The 19,471-nt window shown below is 42.9% G+C and overlaps 1 protein-coding gene across 5 annotated transcripts in view; it reads right to left on the reverse strand.

Annotated features, from left to right (window-relative positions):
* The window catches only part of LOC143286140 (dynein axonemal heavy chain 5-like), a 118,939-nt gene that overhangs the window by 63,402 nt on the left and 36,066 nt on the right, over positions 1 to 19,471 (reverse strand). For all 5 annotated transcript variants that reach the window (XM_076593740.1, XM_076593739.1, XM_076593741.1 and 2 more), the window contains 13 exons: positions 13,996 to 14,159; positions 12,631 to 12,838; positions 11,921 to 12,084; positions 11,461 to 11,637; positions 10,902 to 11,015; positions 10,200 to 10,307; positions 9,187 to 9,496; positions 7,916 to 8,052; positions 6,782 to 7,189; positions 5,405 to 5,611; positions 2,752 to 3,069; positions 1,725 to 1,890; positions 938 to 1,213 (listed from right to left, as the gene is read on the reverse strand). In XM_076593740.1, coding sequence (XP_076449855.1) covers positions 938 to 1,213; positions 1,725 to 1,890; positions 2,752 to 3,069; positions 5,405 to 5,611; positions 6,782 to 7,189; positions 7,916 to 8,052; positions 9,187 to 9,496; positions 10,200 to 10,307; positions 10,902 to 11,015; positions 11,461 to 11,637; positions 11,921 to 12,084; positions 12,631 to 12,838; positions 13,996 to 14,159 — 2,757 coding nt within the window. The remainder of the gene's footprint in view (positions 1 to 937; positions 1,214 to 1,724; positions 1,891 to 2,751; positions 3,070 to 5,404; positions 5,612 to 6,781; positions 7,190 to 7,915; positions 8,053 to 9,186; positions 9,497 to 10,199; positions 10,308 to 10,901; positions 11,016 to 11,460; positions 11,638 to 11,920; positions 12,085 to 12,630; positions 12,839 to 13,995; positions 14,160 to 19,471) is intronic.

The following is a 19,471-nucleotide window of genomic DNA, read 5'->3' on the forward strand; positions in this document are numbered from 1 at the left end:
TTCTCTCACCAGGTATACTGATATATGGACCCTTCGCCTGAAAGGAAAGACAAGCACAACTGGTTTGATGGATGCTGAATGGTTAGAGCACTGTGTAGTTCAATTCCTAGTTCTGGTGCACCTGGCAGGTTAAGGGTGGACATTTTTCTTATCTCCCAGACCAGCTAGTACCTGAACCCCTTTCAATTGTAAACACATATAGAAGATCAAATATGTATCTTAAAGATCTTGTAATCCATGCCAGGGTTAGGTGGAGTATGGAAATAAAAACACCCAACATGCAAATCCCTGAAAATGGGGTATGGCTGCCTACATAGCTGGGGAAAAACAGTCACACATGTAAAAGCCCACTTGTACATATGAGTGAATGTGGGAGCTGCAGCCAATCAATGCATAAGTAGAAGAAGAAGAACTGTTCTAATGACTGCTGTGATGCCCACCTCACAAAGAGTAAGTGACCTGGCTGAGCACACTAAGACTTTCTTCTGCCAGGACAACTCTGTGATGAACAGGAAGCAAACATCTTGACTTGTATGTCAAACATGCTTATCCTACTGAAAAATCACACACATTTCAGATCATAATATAGACTGGTAATTCTAACACTCTCTGCCTCCTTAGCAACAGGGTCCCAGAACACTAACAGTAAACATCAATGAGGGGAACAAAATATAATGTTTACAATAATAAACACATAGAGCATTATTTTCAGTGGCTTATATGCAAGACAAATGGAATGTGTCAGTGGCACTAAATGCACACATACACACACACTCTCTCTCTCTCTCTCTCTCTCTCTCTCTCTCTCACATACACACAAACACATGTACACACAAACACACACACACACACACACACACACACACACACATATGCACACACACACACACATGCACACCACCCACATGCACACCACCCACACTCTCACAAAACTGACCAATGTAGTGAGCCATGGAACTGGAGCTGATCCTCTTCCGCAGACTCTCCAGCACGTTGCGCACACACCGCAGCAAGGCATCCAGGTTGCGGTTGTTGAAGTGGATCAGCAGCTCCATGGCCGACTCCTCGATGTTTTCCCGCATCTCCTTCTTTCGCTTGGCCAGGGCCGCTGCCTTGGAGGAGACGGGACGGGACTTCCGGCTGCCCGCACGAGATGTAGTGCGGGACTCTCCCCGGGCCGTGTCTTCCCCTTCCGCCTTCTCCTGCTCCTCACCTTCACACACGCACACAGACAGGACTTTCATGTCACTCATAGTGGAACAGTGATCCAGATGGCAGAGCAAAGTATGAAAACCACAATAAAAAAATAAACATTCAAGAATGGAAATTACTTGATATGTGTGTGAAGCATATGAATAAAGAGAACGCACTGACTAAACTGTTTTCTTTTAACTGTTATTGTGCAAGGAAACTTGTAACAATATAAAAATCCAACTGCAATAAGATGATAGAAACCCTGTAGCAAATATAGAGACCTCATAGCAGCAACAGTACTGAAACCCTATTTTAGTAACAATAAAGATGCAATCTTTCCTTTTTGTTTTTTAAACAGTGACTTCAGGATATTTTCTCACACGATCTGCTGCTGCCTCATATCTTTTTTACTACTGAAGTAACCTGCAGACACATTTTCATTTGTGACTTACGAGTAATCTTCTGTGTTATATCTTTTTACGCACTGTTACAAAAGTAATTTGCAGGCATATTTTTTTCTACAGACTTGCCTTCAGCCACCTCCTCCTCATCAAAGCCAGCATCCTCCTCCTCTTCCACCTCTGCCTCCGGTTCAGGAGGCTCCACGTCGCACAGCATGTTGATCAGCTCATTGGCCGCATCCTCCACAGTCTGACTCTTTGTCTGCAGCATGTAGGCCCCTTTGGAGCACAGCATCTGTTCACACACGCATTGCTACCTGTATTGGCCTGCATATGTATTGAAATTCATGGAGGTAAGTGCTTGCACTAATATGCACAAATATACACCCATACACACACAGACACATGCTTGCAGACTCACACACATGAGTGCAAACACACACACACACACACACACACACAGACGCTCATCTTCAAAGAATCAAAAAATATGTCTTCCAACTTTCTGACCTTTCAAGCTCAATGGCAAAATGAGCAGTCATCTAGATTCTAATAATACATGACAGTCATCCAAAACATGTTCTTTGCAACTGGCAAAAGAAATCAATGAAATAAAATAAAAATGCAAATGTCAGCGAAAAGAACACACAACAAAGTTGATGGAATGAATTCAAATAATGAACAACGATACCAACATTATTACAAATAACAATTTCTCACCGTACACTGCCCATACAAATGTTACAATGGAAACAATACCTTACTATTGTATTATTTTGCATTGCACTGCACTGTACTGCATTGAACGGTTTATTGTCTCATCCAAATGACTAGCATCCTGACCACCAATCGAGGGCCTAGTGGAGGGGTAGAAAATTCTGTCAATAGTGGGATTCAATCCCACATGATCCAAATCTATTGCTTCCTAGATGGACACATTACCACTAGGCCACTTCTCCACTATTCACTGCTTTTACAACTGTCATGATGGAAACAATCTCAGTTCATCCCACACCACTCTGAGAAGAGCAAATGCGGTGCAGTGTACATGGATCTGTCCGCACGCTCTGACATCTCCTTAAACTAAACTGTAGCATTTACAGATCTGTCCACTCGCTCTGATACCTCATGGAAACTGAACTGAACCAACACAGACCTGCGTGTTCTCCAGGAAGCGGTCCACGCTCCAGGGCTCGTCTTCAGGCAGCTCACACAGGCGGGTGCTGGCCATCTCCTTGAGGATGGCGTCGATGCGGAACTCGGTGACATCGTGCACACGGTCCATCAGCAGCTCCAGGTCGCCCAGGGCACAGTACACGCTCTGGATGTACTCCCCGATCAAGGTGGAGGTCCACGACAGCGTGGTCAGGCCTGGCTCCATGGCATCATCCACCTTGGCCAGGTGCAGCCCCATCAGGGCCTCGAAGGCTGCCGGGATCTTGCTGCGCACCCTCTTGTTCTCCTCCAGCATCATCTGGAAATTGGCAGTGTGTCGCTGTCATGTACTGACCATGATGAGTAACAGGCAGCTTAGCTACAACCAGCATCACCTGGACATCAATCGTGTGTCGCTGTCATGTACTGAGCTATAACCAGCATCACCTGGACATCAATCGTGTGTCGCTGTCATGTACTGAGCTATAACCAGCATCACCTGGACATCAATCGTGTGTTGCTGTCATGTACTGAGCTACAACCAGCATCACCTGGACATCAATCGTGTGTCGCTGTCATGTACTGTGTGCTACAACCAGCATCACCTGGACATCAATCGTGTGTCGCTGTCATGGACTGTGTGCTATAACCAGCATCACCTGGACATCAATCGTGTGTCGCTGTCATGTACTGAGCTATAACCAGCATCACCTGGACATCAATCGTGTGTTGCTGTCATGTACTGAGCTACAACCAGCATCACCTGGACATCAATCGTGTGTCGCTGTCATGTACTGTGTGCTATAACCAGCATCACCTGGACATCAATCGTGTGTCGCTGTCATGGACTGTGTGCTATAACCAGCATCACCTGGACATCAATCGTGTGTCGCTGTCATGTACTGAGCTATAACCAGCATCACCTGGACATCAATCGTGTGTTGCTGTCATGTACTGAGCTACAACCAGCATCACCTGGACATCAATCGTGTGTCGCTGTCATGTACTGTGTGCTATAACCAGCATCACCTGGACATCAATCGTGTGTCGCTGTCATGGACTGTGTGCTATAACCAGCATCACCTGGACATCAATCGTGTGTTGCTGTCATGTACTGAGCTATAACCAGCATCACCTGGACGTCAATCATGTGTCGCTGTCATGTACTGTGTGCTATAACCAGCATCACCTGGACGTCAATCATGTGTCACTGTCATGTACTGTGTGCTATAACCAGCATCACCTGGACGTCAATCATGTGTCGCTGTCATGTACTGTGTGCTATAACCAGCATCACCTGGACATCAATCGTGTGTTGCTGTCATGTACTGAGCTAAAACCAGCATCACCTGGACGTCAATCATGTGTCGCTGTCATGTACTGTGTGCTATAACCAGCATCACCTGGACATCAATCGTGTGTCGCTGTCATGTACTGTGTGCTATAACCAGCATCACCTGGACATCAATCGTGTGTCGCTGTCATATACTGAACTATAGCCAGCATCACCTGGACATCAATCGTGTGTCGCTGTCATGTACTGTGTGCTATAACCAGCATCACCTGGACATCAATCGTGTGTTGCTGTCATGTACTGAGCTACAACCAGCATCACCTGGACGTCAATCATGTGTCGCTGTCATGTACTGTGTGCTATAACCAGCATCACCTGGACATCAATCATGTGTCGCTGTCATGTACTGAGCTACAACCAGCATCACCTGGACATCAATCATGTGTCACTGTCGTGTACTGTGTGCTATAACCAGCATCACCTGGACATCAATCATGTGTCACTGTCGTGTACTGTGTGCTATAACCAGCATCACCTGGACATCAATCGTGTGTCGCTGTCATGTACTGTGTGCTACAACCAGCATCACCTGGACATCAATCGTGTGTCGCTGTCATGTACTGTGTGCTACAACCAGCATCACCTGGACGTCAATCATGTGTCACTGTCATGTACTGTGTGCTATAACCAGCATCACCTGGACGTCAATCGTGTGTCGCTGTCATGTACTGTGTGCTATAACCAGCATCACCTGGACGTCAATCATGTATTGCTGTCATGTACTGAGCTACAACCACCATCATCAGGACACCAGTCCTGTTTCATGTACTGGCCATGATTCACAGACAGCTAGCTACAACCAGCATCATCTGGACATCAGTCGTGTGTCACTGTCATGTATGACAGTCAGTCTTGTCCAGCTATGACCATCAGAACAGCAGAGGAGGCATTTGCTGCCTCAAACACACACGCACACACACACACACACACACACGCATACACACACGCATGCACACACAAAACACACATACACACACACACACACAGAGAAACATATATGCAGATACAGGCATGAGAAGACATACATTTTCCTTTTTCTTCTAATACCACTTTCAATGAAGATACTTACCAGTAACTGAAGAACACACACGCACAGGTACACACACACACACACACCAACACACACACACAAACAAACACACACACAACACACACACACACACACACACAAACAAAACACACACACACACACACAAACAAAACACACACACACACACACACACACAAACAAACAAAACACACACACAAACAAAACACACACACACACCCCTCATGCCCTTTCTTTTTCACCCCAACTCACGTTGAGGTCATTGAAGAGCTCCTTGTACTCAGCCTGGCGGGCTCGCATGACACGGGCGATGCTGGGCAGCTCCAGCCCTAGGCGAGCCATGCACTCCGTCTCACGGATCATGGTCAGGATCTGGGTGTCAAAGTTGACAAACAGCTCCTTGGTCTCCGGGTGTCGTACTAGCAGTGAGGCCTGCAGCCCTTCTTTGGCCGCCTCCACCTGCGGGGGCAGGAATGTTGGGAACCAAGAAGGTGAGTTTCAGTTTCTGAAGGAGGCGTGACTGCATTCAGGCAAATCCATATACGGTAACCCCACATCTGCTATGCAGATGCCAGTTTCAGTTTCTCAAGAAGGCATCACTGCATTAGGACAAATCCTTATACGCTACCCCGCATCTACAAAGCAGATGGATGCTTTATCAGCAGCATAACCCAGCGTGCAAGTCAAGCCTGAGTGCATGCATATATACATATCTATGTACCTATCAGAATGGATTTCTTCTGCAGAATTTTGCCAGAGGACAACCCTTTTGTTGCCTTGGATTTTTTTTTTCAGCAGAAGTGACAGAGATACCCATGGTTGACAGACAACAGACAGGAATCATGTGCCTTTTACTTTTTTGCGCTTTTTGTCACTGATCAGTTGTCCCTTCTTTACAGAGGAGACGAACCGGATGCACAGCAGACACTTTGTCAGATCAGTAACAACCAGCACTCTCTCTTCTAAAGCGGGATGCACTTAGGTGTAAGAAAAGTTTGATGGTTCACTTTCTGAGAACATATTGACTTTTTATCTTGACCATACCTACATATGTCATTGCTGGGACAGTTATTCATTAACATGACTATAAGTGTTGTGATTGTTATCGCAGACTTAAAAGCCATTTTTTCTTGACCAGACAATAAGCATGCTATTTCCAGCTGTATTTTGTTGCTTTTGTTTTTTCACTGTCATTCTGTCGAGGTGAGAAATACATCTTTTTAATGCATGAAAATCATTATCTTTACTTTGAAATGTCTGAATAGTTATTCAGATTTTAAATAATTTGAAAAAGACCCAGATTTATAATCCAAATTTGTTTTTCTTCACAAAAACGTTTCCTTTCACTCTGTATCACCAATAATATTTGTGCTAGAATTTTTACAAATTTTAGTACCCCTGATTCCTCAAAATTCCCTGGCAAGGGGAGAGCACCTTTTAACAAAATTCTCTGGCACTGAACAGGTTAACAAAAACACACCCAAAAACAATGTAACCTTACATACAAAAACACATCCAGAAACAAACTATATAACCTAACACACAAAAACACACCCAGAATCAAACCACAAGAACCAAAGAAAAACGCCAGCATGGCACACACACACACACACACACACTCCACCTCACCTGACGGCACCAGCCGCGGTAGTAGAGCATCTCAAACTCCAGCAGCACCCGGGCCAGCTTGTTAAAGTTCTTGATGATCTTCTTGGCCTCGGGGGAATTGAGGATGTTCTGGTGCTGCTGGAACACCTCCATGGGCTCCTGGATGCGGCGGAAGAGCTGGCGGGCCCAGGCAATTTTTCCGGCCACGGGGGGCAGGTCACGGGCCACAGGGGGGTCCGCCTTGTTCTTCTGGTAGACACGGGACACCATCTCCACGTCGCGGCTGTAGTGCATCAGAATGCGCTGGTACTTCTCCTCGATGCCCATGTTGGGCAGCTTCAGGCTCTCAAACTTGTGCAGCAGCCGCAGGGCCCTCTGGGTGCTGGTGATGCGCTCGAAGCGCTGGTCCATGAAGGACACAATGGCCGTCTGCAGGGAGGGAGGGAAGGTAATTGATAAATGAACTTTGGTCTCCTGTTGCACAAAATATGTGTATTGCCACGAGCCTTTTCTATTATTGATGATTTTTGTTGATGTTGCTAATGGTGATGGTGATATGAACACCAAGTTATGAAATAGCTTCAAAGATTGGCTGGTTGGAAATCTAGGAACTTAATTTGTTATGCAAGAGGTTTGTGTTTACATTGTGATCATCTGTTGTGCATATTCTATTCATGTGTACAGCTGATGCATGGGGAGCGAAGGGGTTGGTGTGGCTGAGTTAGGACAATAAGAGGTGACATCTGTTACCATTCAGACAGTGACATTCTTTAATGTTTCTTATCATGTGTTGAGGGTAAAATTTTAACTTCTGGAATTGTGTGTGTGTGTGTGTGTGTGTGTGTGTGTGTGTGTGTGTGTGTGCGCGCATGCATTTGCACACATATGCTTGTGAGTGAATGAGAGAGTATGTGTGTGAGTGTGCAATTCACCATGGTGTGCATACATGTGCGAGCATAGCTGTTAAAGGTGCATAAACATATGAACATAATCACCCCTTACCAAAGCCATGGGAGTAAAAGAAATATCAAAAGACCAGTCACAGATGAATTATCATTAAAGTCATTAACTTTTTTTTTTTAAACCACGCTTACACTCTAATACAAAAACAAAAGCTAAAACTGAACAGACAAACAAGAGTACAACTACACTGACATGCAGGTCTGAGATCTGTCGTTTGAAGTCATCAAAGTCCTGATCAAACTCTGCCTTCCGCTGGTCCAGGAAGTCATATGGCTTCTTCTTCATGGAGGTGACGATCACATTGAACTTGTTGGCCATCAGCTCCATGCCTGCAGTCATACCAGGAAATCATTGGGCATCTTAATGATAATAACAGTTATAATAATGATGGATACTTATATAGCACACTATCCAGAAACCTGCTCTAGGTGCTTTACTAAACACTTTTGTTTACATAACACATTACGTCAATGTTATGTACACACACCAAAATGCAGCTAACAAACTAAACACACACACACACACACACACGCATGCATACATACATTTTAACACATATACACACATTGCAGCTGCCCCACATATATGCACACACAGGCACGCACGTTCACACACATACACAAACAGACGTGCGCACGTTCACACACACACACACGCACGCACACACACACACAAATACACATGCATGTATTGACATACTCATACATATGTATACACACACATAGTCCAGCACAGCTTATGTAAAGGAGTGAGCCTGCCACTGAACTTATTGCTGAAGGGAAGAGGTGAGTTTTGAGACCAGATTTGAAAGATGCAAGGGAGTCAGAATGAAGGAGGTTAGCGAACTTGTTCTGTGTCTTTGGCAATTGAAAAGAAAACGATCTGTGTCCATAGGTCTTACTTCTGATGAGAGGTATCCTGAGAAGTCGAATATCAGAGGAAGAACGGAGCTGGTAAGACGGTGTATAGATATAGATATAGTATAGATACCTTACTGTGATGCACATTAATCACTCTGAATTCATCCTGGTTTTCCTGTCAGGAATATCTATTGTCTGGTATACAAGATTCGTTAGGACCAGTGAACGGGTTCTGATGTGTGTTATTAGAAAACACATTCAAAACAATTATCTAGAAGAATAACATCACTGTGAAGAGAGATTCTGCAAAACAATCATCTAGAAGAATAACATCACTGTGAAGAGAGATTCTTCAAAACAATAATCTAGAAGAATAGCATCACTGTGAAGAGAGATTCTATCTTCAAATCTGCAAATACATCAGTGGAAAAAAAAAAAGACGAAATGTATTCGTTTATTTATTCAAGCACGCACAGTTACATATTCAAACTCAAGACTCACTAACTCACTTACAGATACACACACACACACACATGCACACACACACACACACACACCCTTACCCCCACTGTCTCTCACACAAAAACCCAACTGCCCACTCACCTTCAATCTTTGATTCGGAGAGATGCGAGTACATCTCCATGGTGTCAAACATCTCAATGATCTTCTTCAGGCGTCTGGTGAAGGTGTCAAACTTGCCGAAAATGTACATCTCCGAGAAGTCGAAGGGGCGCTCATTCTTCATCTTCTCCAACTTCTTCTTGGTCTTGTGGAAGTGTCGCTGGTACTCCTCATTCAGACAGATGCTGTCGTTCAGTTTCTTCTTCACCACCGGCACCTCCTGGGACCACACCGTCTCTGTTCGCCCGTCCGTGATGTAGGCCTTGCAGGCTGTGATCATCTGGTTGGTGATCTGGGGGGAGAGAGACAGCACACTGTGTCACCTTCTGTGGGGGACTTGTGAGGTCTGCTTGTCCTTACCCTTCACACATGCGCATGTCCTTACTCTTCATACACACACACACACACACACACACACACAAATATACACACACACACACACACACAGATACACACACACACACACACACACACACTATCGACAAGCATCTGCTCATTGTGTATGCAATATGCAATACACACACCAGAAATATTTCAAATGGGTGTTCTTATCAAAAAGTAATCTGCCTTCTACAATATCCTTTATTCAAATAAGCCATGCACAAAATGAAAGCAGAAATAAAAATAAAACACAGTCAAACAGAAACCACAGAACAGGTGATATACAAAGTCAAACAGAAATCACACAGCATGTGACGTACAAAGTCAAACAGAAATCACACAGCATGTGACGTACAAAGTCAAACAGAAATCACACAGCATGTGATGTACAAAGTCAAACAGAAATCACACAGCATGTGGCATACAAAGTCAAACAGAAACCACACAGCATGTGGCATACAAAGTTAAACAGTAATCACAAGGCATGTGACGTACAAAGTCAAACAGAAACCAAAGTCAAACAGAAACGACACAACATATGATATACAAAGTAGAACAGAAACCCCACAACACGTACAGTCAAACAGAAACACAAAAGGTGAAAAAGTACCTACTTTGACAAAGAGAGAGGTCATTCTCTCAGAGGTGTTGTAGTACCGGGAGATGCTGTGGATCATGCGAATTGCGTTGATCAGTCCGGGGATTCCATCCAGCATGCCCACCTGGTGGTCACATCACAACACTCACACCTTTACTCTGTGTGTGTGTGTGTGTGTGTGTGTGTGTGTGTGTGTGAGTGTGAGCCATGTTTGTGTGTGTGTGTGTGTGTGTGTTTCGTGTGTGTATGTATCTGTGTATGTGTGTGAGCACATGTCTGTGTCTATGTGTGTTTTATATGTGCATGTGTTAACAAATGTATTAAATAGGACTTTATTGATTGATGTCACATGATTTTAGTCAAAATGGTAAAACAGACTTAAAGGTATATTCATCTCCATGTTGAACAAAGATTGGACAAACCTCAAATCATCAAAATTAGAGAAAAAAATATTCAGCAAAAAATTCATGTTGCCAGTACATATTCAGTTTCTCAAATATATTCACAATGAAACAACCAACCATCCCATGCACAAGTAAAGAACTAAATTATGCCAGTCTTGGTTCGTCCACAATGGAAAGCATTCACTACAAACTGTGATTTTTATTTTATTTTTTCCTCTGAATAAAAAATAAACAACAACAACAACAAGAACAAAACCAGTAGAGCAAAAAGCAGTAATGGAGTGCTCCACAATGTACAAAAGAACTATTCCTACCGGATCACTGTTGTAGAGGGGGTCACAGAATTTCTCCAGAGTGTACAGAAATTTGACGTTGTCCTTGGCTTCGTTGGCTGTGTCAGTGATTCTGCGGTCCAGTTCCTGCCATGTCTGGGACACACAGACACTTGTTTTTTACCACTAATGAGACAGAAATACATACCTGTCTTTGCTGTTATTTCCAACTGTCCATATTTCCAGTCTGTGTCAACTTTGGTCAAATAAAAAAAAAAGTATAACTTTAATAACAAACTTCTTATGTTCAAATAATAAATAAATAAATTGAACCACATAAAAAGATTCAACTTTCTGAAATTACAGTGCAACTAAGCAGATTCACTACTTTGCAACAATGCACACATACACATGTTTATACCAGGATACACACAAAATATACTCATGCCTATTTCATGTAAATATACATTCACACACATACACATCTTACATTGATGCACATACCCACTAATGCACACACATATATTCAGTACACACACACACACACACACACACACACACACACAAACTATCACATTAAACAATCATCACACTTAAATACCTTAATAAGCTTCGACTTTGCAGCATGCAGGATTCCGAGAACAGCCTTGACCTCCTGACCTTTGATCTGATCCACAAGGTAATTGAACTTTGCCATGCGTTTTTTCCAGTGCTCCAGTTCAGCTCGGGGTCCAATGTCGTCAGCCTCACGCCGCATTTGCTCACTCTCTGCCAGTACCTGGTGTTAGACATTTTAGTTAATTAAGCAGGTGACACACCGATAAAAGGTTGTAATAGTGTCTGTCTGGCAGCACAGTTCAAACTTGCGCAAAACATTTCAATGCAGCCCATAAATGCAGAAGGAGATGAAGAAGAAGAACAACAATTTTACATTAAAGCCTGGCGATCCATTCCTTCATCAGGTCCTTCACCTGTTCAATCTGCTTGAACAAGAAGATGTACAACAATAAACAGCAAGAAGCCAGGCAATCAATCCTCCCTCCACCACCTGGATGCCTCACCTGCTCAATCTGCTTGATCCAGCTGCGCATGCACTCCTCAATTTTCTCCAGGGACTCTGTGCTGTTGGCCACAGCCTGGTACTCCTGAGGGGTGTTCACCCGGGACAGGTCAAAACCCTCGCAGGGCTTCAGTGTCTCCTTGTCAGACAGGCTTTCCTGAGCACCTGCAGGGGTGCCACACACATCCTTCAATTGGTCGAGTCATTGGTATGGATGCTTGCTATAGTGCCTATCGTCTAGGTCACAGACCAAGCTTTCAAAGCAGTTTACATACACACAGCCATTTGCACAATGTGCTGCTTACCTGGGTAGAGCTGACTAACAGCTGCCTTTAGGTGCTCATCATTTGCGAGCATGAAAACACACACACACACACACACACACACACACACATGCTCACACACACACACACACACACACACTCAAACACTAAACACACACACACATACCACAACAACACCCTACACACACACACACACACACACACATACACACATTACAAACACTCACACACAAGCGCACACAAACACATAACCACCCCTCAACCCACCACCACCACACTCTACCACACCCACACAGACAACCCCCCACCCACCCCTCCACACACACACACACACACTACCTCCCCCCCAACCAACCTCCTCACTCCCACCTACCCACACCCACATCCACACACACGCACACCCACACCCCCCAAACCCAAAACGAACCAACAAGCACGGTGACAAAGGAGTCCAGAGAGTTGAGGAAGTTGCTGCGGATGGCCTGGCCATCCTGGGTGTACAGCTGCTCCCAGCCCTTCTCCAGCTGCCTCAGGGCAGGGATGAAGACGCAGGACAGCAGTCCCTCCACCGCTGACAGCAGTCCTCGCCCGTTAGATGCCTGGCTGCTCGAGTCCAGCACCGTGAAGTTCACCTCCTGCACAGGCAGGATAAAGTCATGTCATGTCATGGTCAGTTGGGATGAGAACCTTTGTGTGTGTGTGTGTGTGTGATTGTGATTGTACATTTCTTCAATTTTCAGATTTGTCTTGATGAATAGATACACTTTTTTTTTTTTAACTCTTTCACCATGATGTTTCTGTGTGAGAAACTCTCCCCAGCACCAAATATTTCAGATAGGGTGCTTTCAGTCACAGGCTTTGGTTCATGTCAAAACGACTTAATGGACTTGTTCACTTCAAACTCCATCAGGGGTAAAGGTTAGTCATTGTTCTGCTGGCGGGGAAAATGGCTGCAGCTGTTAAGCTTTGTTACAATGTGGAAAGTGGTCTTATCAACATGCCCCCTCGATGGCGATAAAAGTCACTTGTTGCGGTGCACTGTCTAGTCAACTAAAGTCGCCTATGGCGGTGAAAGAGTTAAAGCACACATGGATATACATCTGCAGGCAGATGGATATACATCTGCAGGCAGAAAAAAAGGGTGGCGCTGCACTGTGGCAACATGCTCTCCCTTGGATGAGAGGCCTGAATTTCAACAGAGGATCTGTTTTGAGAAGGAGTGATACAATACAATCTGCTTTGAGAAAGAGTACTACAATACAATACAATACAGGTATGTACTGATATGTATGTTCATTCTCGTTCCTTGTTTGACATTCTGTTTCCTGCTGATTTTAAGCGTACTTGTTATTTTGATTCCAGCAACCTACATCTGCCATCTCAAAACCCTCACCTCTGCAAAAACCACAGAGAAGATGTATGCACACACTCAGTGTTCATTATACAGCACAACTGAGGTATAACTGAAAAACAGATTTTACAAAATGTAACTTTTATAAAAAGGGTCAAAAAGATGTACAATTGTTCCCATCAAATATATTCCATTCACATCAGTAATGTATATATGTATATATATATATATATATATACATATATATATATCATTATACTTTTGTCAGACTTTACTATCATTCACCCCAAGGTTTCATAAATAGGCCCTCAGATGTTTTTTACCTGGGACCGAAAGCTTTGAAGTAGTAAGGAAGGCTAATTTCTCAACATGGTTTCGTTTGGACACACACTACACAAGAGAATCCTGCACATTGTAGGACTGTCTCAAGGGGTATAATACCTTGGACATGTTGGCTTCTGTGACTGCGGTGTTGGCAGTGGGGGGCATGCGGGTGAAAACGAGGCAGGGTCCATTGAGGGGCGTGTCCTTGCAGTCAGCCAAAAACACCTTGGGCTTGGTGGTCCGCGTCACCTTGGGCTGTGGGGGGCCTGGCCGATAGTCGACTACAACACAACAACCATGGTATAACACAACTAGCTCAGCAACACTCCCATTCTCTGATACTCTCTCTCTCTCTTCCTCTCTCTCTCCCTTGTTCTCTCTTCTCTCTCTCTCTCTATGTCTATCTCCCTCTCAATCTTCTCTTTCTCTGTCCCTCTCCCTCTCTCTTCTCTTTTGGTGCCTCTCCCTCTCCCTTTCTTTCAGCCTCTTTCCCTCTCACTTCTCATTCGGTCTCTCTCCCTCTTTCTTCTTTTTCTCTATGTCTTTCTCCATCTCTTCCACCTCTCACCCCCTCTCTCCCATCAGTTTAATTTTTTGGCTTGCTTACTCACTTGCTTGGCTCCTTTTTTTTCAGTGAGTTTTTAGGATTTTCTTTTCACCAGTTTTGTAAAATTAAGATAACCAGGGTGTACAAACATGTCTGCATGTAACTAAAATTGTTTTTCAGGGCACAGAAAAGGAAACTTTTATTGTACATAAGTATTAACTAAGTCAAGATGCTAGATGGTAACCCAGTGATTCTTTAAATGATCCAGACGTAAAGAGAAATAGATCAGGCGTTATGCATAAGAACTGTACTAGCCACTGATATTCCAGCTGTAAGTGGAAATGTTTTCACACTGTTGTAAACATGAAAGGGCAACAACAATCCAGGTATCACATGATAACAAGCTCTTTTTACACACACACACACACACACACACACACACACACCATATCAGAGAGAGAGAGAGAAAGAGACAGAGAGACAGAGACAGACACTGAGACACACACACATCGATCACATACACACACACACACACACATGTATGTGCACATACACAACAACAAAAAAACAACCTCTCCCTCCACCTCAGCATGAAGCAGCTACATCTGTGACCCATGACCCATGACCCAGATAACCCACTCCCCATGATCCCCATGAAGTGCTGTGATCGGCTGTCACCGGTGACAGGGAGAATCCCTTCCCTCCAAAACTACAGTGCCCCAACAGGAAAAAGATTAGTCAACAACAACACATACACTCAAGCTCCCCAAGCCACAAAGCCACTCAAAACCAACAGCAACACTGAACTGTTTCAGAGCCAAAGACACAAAACACTTCTCATTTTGCTGTTTGAACCACAGCTGTTTGGATGATTTAACAAATAGTAAAGCGTGGTAACTCTCTCCATTCACAAGGTACATAACTTCAAGTCAGTGCTGTTTACGCTACCGATTCAGCTAGTACACAGGTAAATAAAAGGTACATTGGAACAAACCCAGACACTTCCCCCAAAAAAGGAAGTGCCGGGCCTGTCTTTATACCGATCATCTGACATGTGCACACAGCAGCAAAGATAGAAGAAATGTGCAAACACAAATTAGCTTTTATTCAAGACTGGCATAGCCTCTTTAATCCTGAACAAGCCACACAGAACACATGGACAATACAGAACAAACACATGGTTGCCTCGGTGGTTTTTAATTTCCAGTTGTTTGGATGACAATCAGCAAGGAAGGTACCAGACATGTTGCTAGCCAAAACATTGCGTTTCTACCAATGCATGGATGGTTGAGTGAGCTCAACCCAGAGTTCTGTTAGTGTGGGCATGTTTGCATGAACAGTGCTGAACAATCAATCCTTGCAATATGTATGTGCACTGCAGGAAAGTCTCATGTATTAAACAAGTGGCACCGGGAGGGAACAAAGCTGCTCGGATTTTAGCACTGTCACATTGGCGCACAAACTGAGGCATTTGTGTGTGTGTGTGTGTGTGTGTGTGTGTGTGTGTGTGTCGGTCGGTCGGTCGGTCGGTCAGTCTGTGTACTTACAAATAGAGAGAGACATATCAACAGACAGACAGACAGATAGTTAAACATACAGATAGGTTAACAAACATATAACAATATCCATGTGTCAGCTCCCATAACTGCACAAGAGTGTGGCCATGACAGTGTCAGCCTCAAGATCTTGTGCTGTCACTGGCTACTGATCAAGCAACAATTAAAATCTATCCCAGACTTTCAAGGACAAAACACACAAGGAAATGTTGCCCACATCACATAATGACACATGATGACTGACATCAGCACAAGAGCACATTATCATAAAACACCAAGTGACACAAAAAACACCACAAATAGCTAAGCATAATGTTACACATCTCAGCAACACAAGAGTCTATTCACTCTTTCACATTCAGCCTGACACATTACAAAGGAAATACAATGTATCGCTCAGACACAGCAACAATACATGAAAAAAAAAAACAAATCATGCAACCACTCCTCTGTGCACAATGCAAACATAAAGCAGTTTCTATGTTCACTTTTCCAAAGAAATTAGTGATGAAATAAAAGTCCTGTGAGAAAGATGTGAAACTGCACAAAATACACAAATGAAAAACAATCTCCCCCCTCCCCCTACTCCACCCTCCAGTATGGAAGATCAAGTTTTCAGTATCAACTTAGTGCCTGACGATGATGTTTTCTGCATGTTGTAACTAATGATCTTTACAATTAGCTCATGACCAAATAATTTGAAAGGTAATAAGATGCATTCTGTATAGATTTAGCTCACTTGCCCTGAACATTACAAAGAAGCAAGTGCCATTTTAGATACCACTATGAAAGTGCTTAAAATTTTTTTTTTTTAAAAGACAGAAAAAAAGCTCAAATAGCAAGTCTGAAACTGACATTATCATGAGGGACATATGCTGACATACATGAGCTTTTCTTATCCTGCAAATGTATGAGCTTATATCATTGCTGTTCACCAGAAGAGAACATTCAGAAAGAACAGATACCGAAAAAACAAGTTTAGACACAGCAATTTTGCACCTGATAAAATCAACAAAATGCAAACTAACACGCTATTTTGCATTTATCATTTCTATGTCTTGAGTATAGCTTAACAAAAAAAATATGAAGGCACTGGACTAGATAAAGGTACTGTGACATGAACCCAAGCAAATAAATGCCCCTGCATATGTATCCAGTGAAACCCCGACCAGCAGCTAGTACAAAGAACACAGAGGTTTCAGGAACATTTGGACTTGTGCAAAGGCAAACCCCCAGGTCAGAAAAAGCTACACTTCAGTAACAAACCCTCAGTTAATACACATTAACCCATACTCTTGCATGCACTTGATGAAATTCAAAACAAAAACGGTTCATACTAAAACTTCTACGCCGATCTGTACTCTCAACAGGCACTGCCACTGCAAAACATAGAAAAAATATCAGTTTGGAAGATTCTTAAAAAGATTTCACAGCTGTAGCCATATTTCAGCTCCTTCTCTATGAATCAATAAATTAACACACACACACACACACACACACACACACAGTCACACACAAGCACACACCCATACACACACTTAGTGAAAAGATGCAAAATCAATGACAACACACACACACACACACACACACACACACACATATCAAAGTAAAGGGAAAAGAACAACCCAACCCCCTATCCCATGTCCAAAACAAGTGGAGCGAATCAGAATAACATGAAATCCATTTCCCACTGTGCCGGTAAACAAAGACGCAAAGCAGATAGTTCTCACTGGCACAAACGCTGTCAATGAAAATATCTCCACAACAACAAAACAGCGTTGCTATGCGACTAGCAATATTCAATAATCCACAAGTGGATGACCATATTTCATCTGGTTTCCATCAACCAACCAGAATGCAATTTCACATGAGGAAAAATTGTCAAGAAATAAAATTTTCTATGTATAAATGCAATTCTAGGAGTGGGAGCCTGAGATTAAGATAGGCAGGCAGGTAGGCACACACACACACACACACACACACACACACACACACACACACACAAACACACACACACACACACAGAGTTGAACTGTTTCACACACCAAAAAAACAGTGCAAAAGACAATTTGAAGGGGGATATTGGAGTGGGGGTGGAGGGGGCTGATGGATGGATGAAAGGGATTGGAAGAAAAGGTAATCTTTCCTAACCCGTTAACATTGAAAATGATCCATTGATTTTGTGGTGAAGAGGTTAAATGACCCACAATATGCTGAACTAAACCTAAACTGTGAGGATGTAATCTTTTACTTTTTGAGTTTTTGTGGTGTGCTTTCTTTAGCATAGGACATAATGGTCTGAGAAAGAAAGAATTAAGACAATGATGACAGCACGGTTCTACAATGTCTATGACCTGCTTCCTCCTGAAAATGACAGAGAGAAAAGAACTCAAAAAGACAGAACTGCTGATAGAAAAAAAACTCAACAGAGATAAACAGAAAGAGAGAGAAAAAACACAACTCAACAGAGATAAACAGAGAACAACAAACTCAAAAAAAGAGAGACAGAAAGAGAGAAAAGAACTTTAAAAAAGATAAATGGCATTTGAAGTGAAATAATCCCCCACCAGACGACTGTAAACCATTCCCCCCAACAGTTCCTGGGGATTATCACCAAGGCTACACACAACAAAAAGTCCAAAGCCACCCAGACCACCCTTTCATGGCTAATGTCAAAACTCAATTTCCTTGGTGAAAGGGCACAGAGAATAAACGCTGATTACTTTCTCCACAGATCTCGAACCTGCCTGCCCCTGGTGTATTATCAAATCAGCTGCTCAGAACAGCTGATACAACTTTAGGCTGTTATGGCTTTCATGCCACTATGGCTAAAATTGTAAAAAATGTACAGAACTCTTCCATGATAAAGAAACAGCAATAGAAAGCTATATGCAGAGAATTTGCATTTTTACACAAGATTCACAATCACCTCTGTGACATGATTTAACAGAACTTTAAGGTGTGTGTGCCTCACATAAAAGCACAGCAAACTCTGTATGATAGGGAGGGGTTGCAGGTGTCATCATGAGGAAGAATGTGTGCAATATTTGCAACATTAAGATCAACCATACAAATAAGAAGAGTAATTTATAGTTAAAGCTTAGAGCTTTGAAATAAAGTTTACATCTTCTTTGTCTTATCAAAACATTTCTAAAAGCAAAAACTATCACTATAATTATACAACTGTGATGGCATGCACAAATATATTCACCAACATAAATAAGAAACTGCACAATTGCTTTGATACACATATACTCTTGTGAACTTTCATCACCAGAGCCACCGATTTTATAACTATACAAGTATTTCTAAGAAAATTTATAGACCACAGATTCTAAAACAGAATATTTCGTAAAAACATCTAGAACACTTGCAAAACAGAACAAAGCCAATAATCAAAGCCAAATAATCAAAGGACAGGAATAAGTTTGGACACATAAACAGGCAGTTAAAACAATGTGCCAAAAAATATGACCATAAAGAAAAAAAA

The sequence above is a fragment of the Babylonia areolata genome, chromosome 9 (genome assembly GCF_041734735.1).
Source record: "Babylonia areolata isolate BAREFJ2019XMU chromosome 9, ASM4173473v1, whole genome shotgun sequence".
In the NCBI taxonomy this organism is placed as follows: Eukaryota; Metazoa; Mollusca; class Gastropoda; order Neogastropoda; family Buccinidae; genus Babylonia; species Babylonia areolata.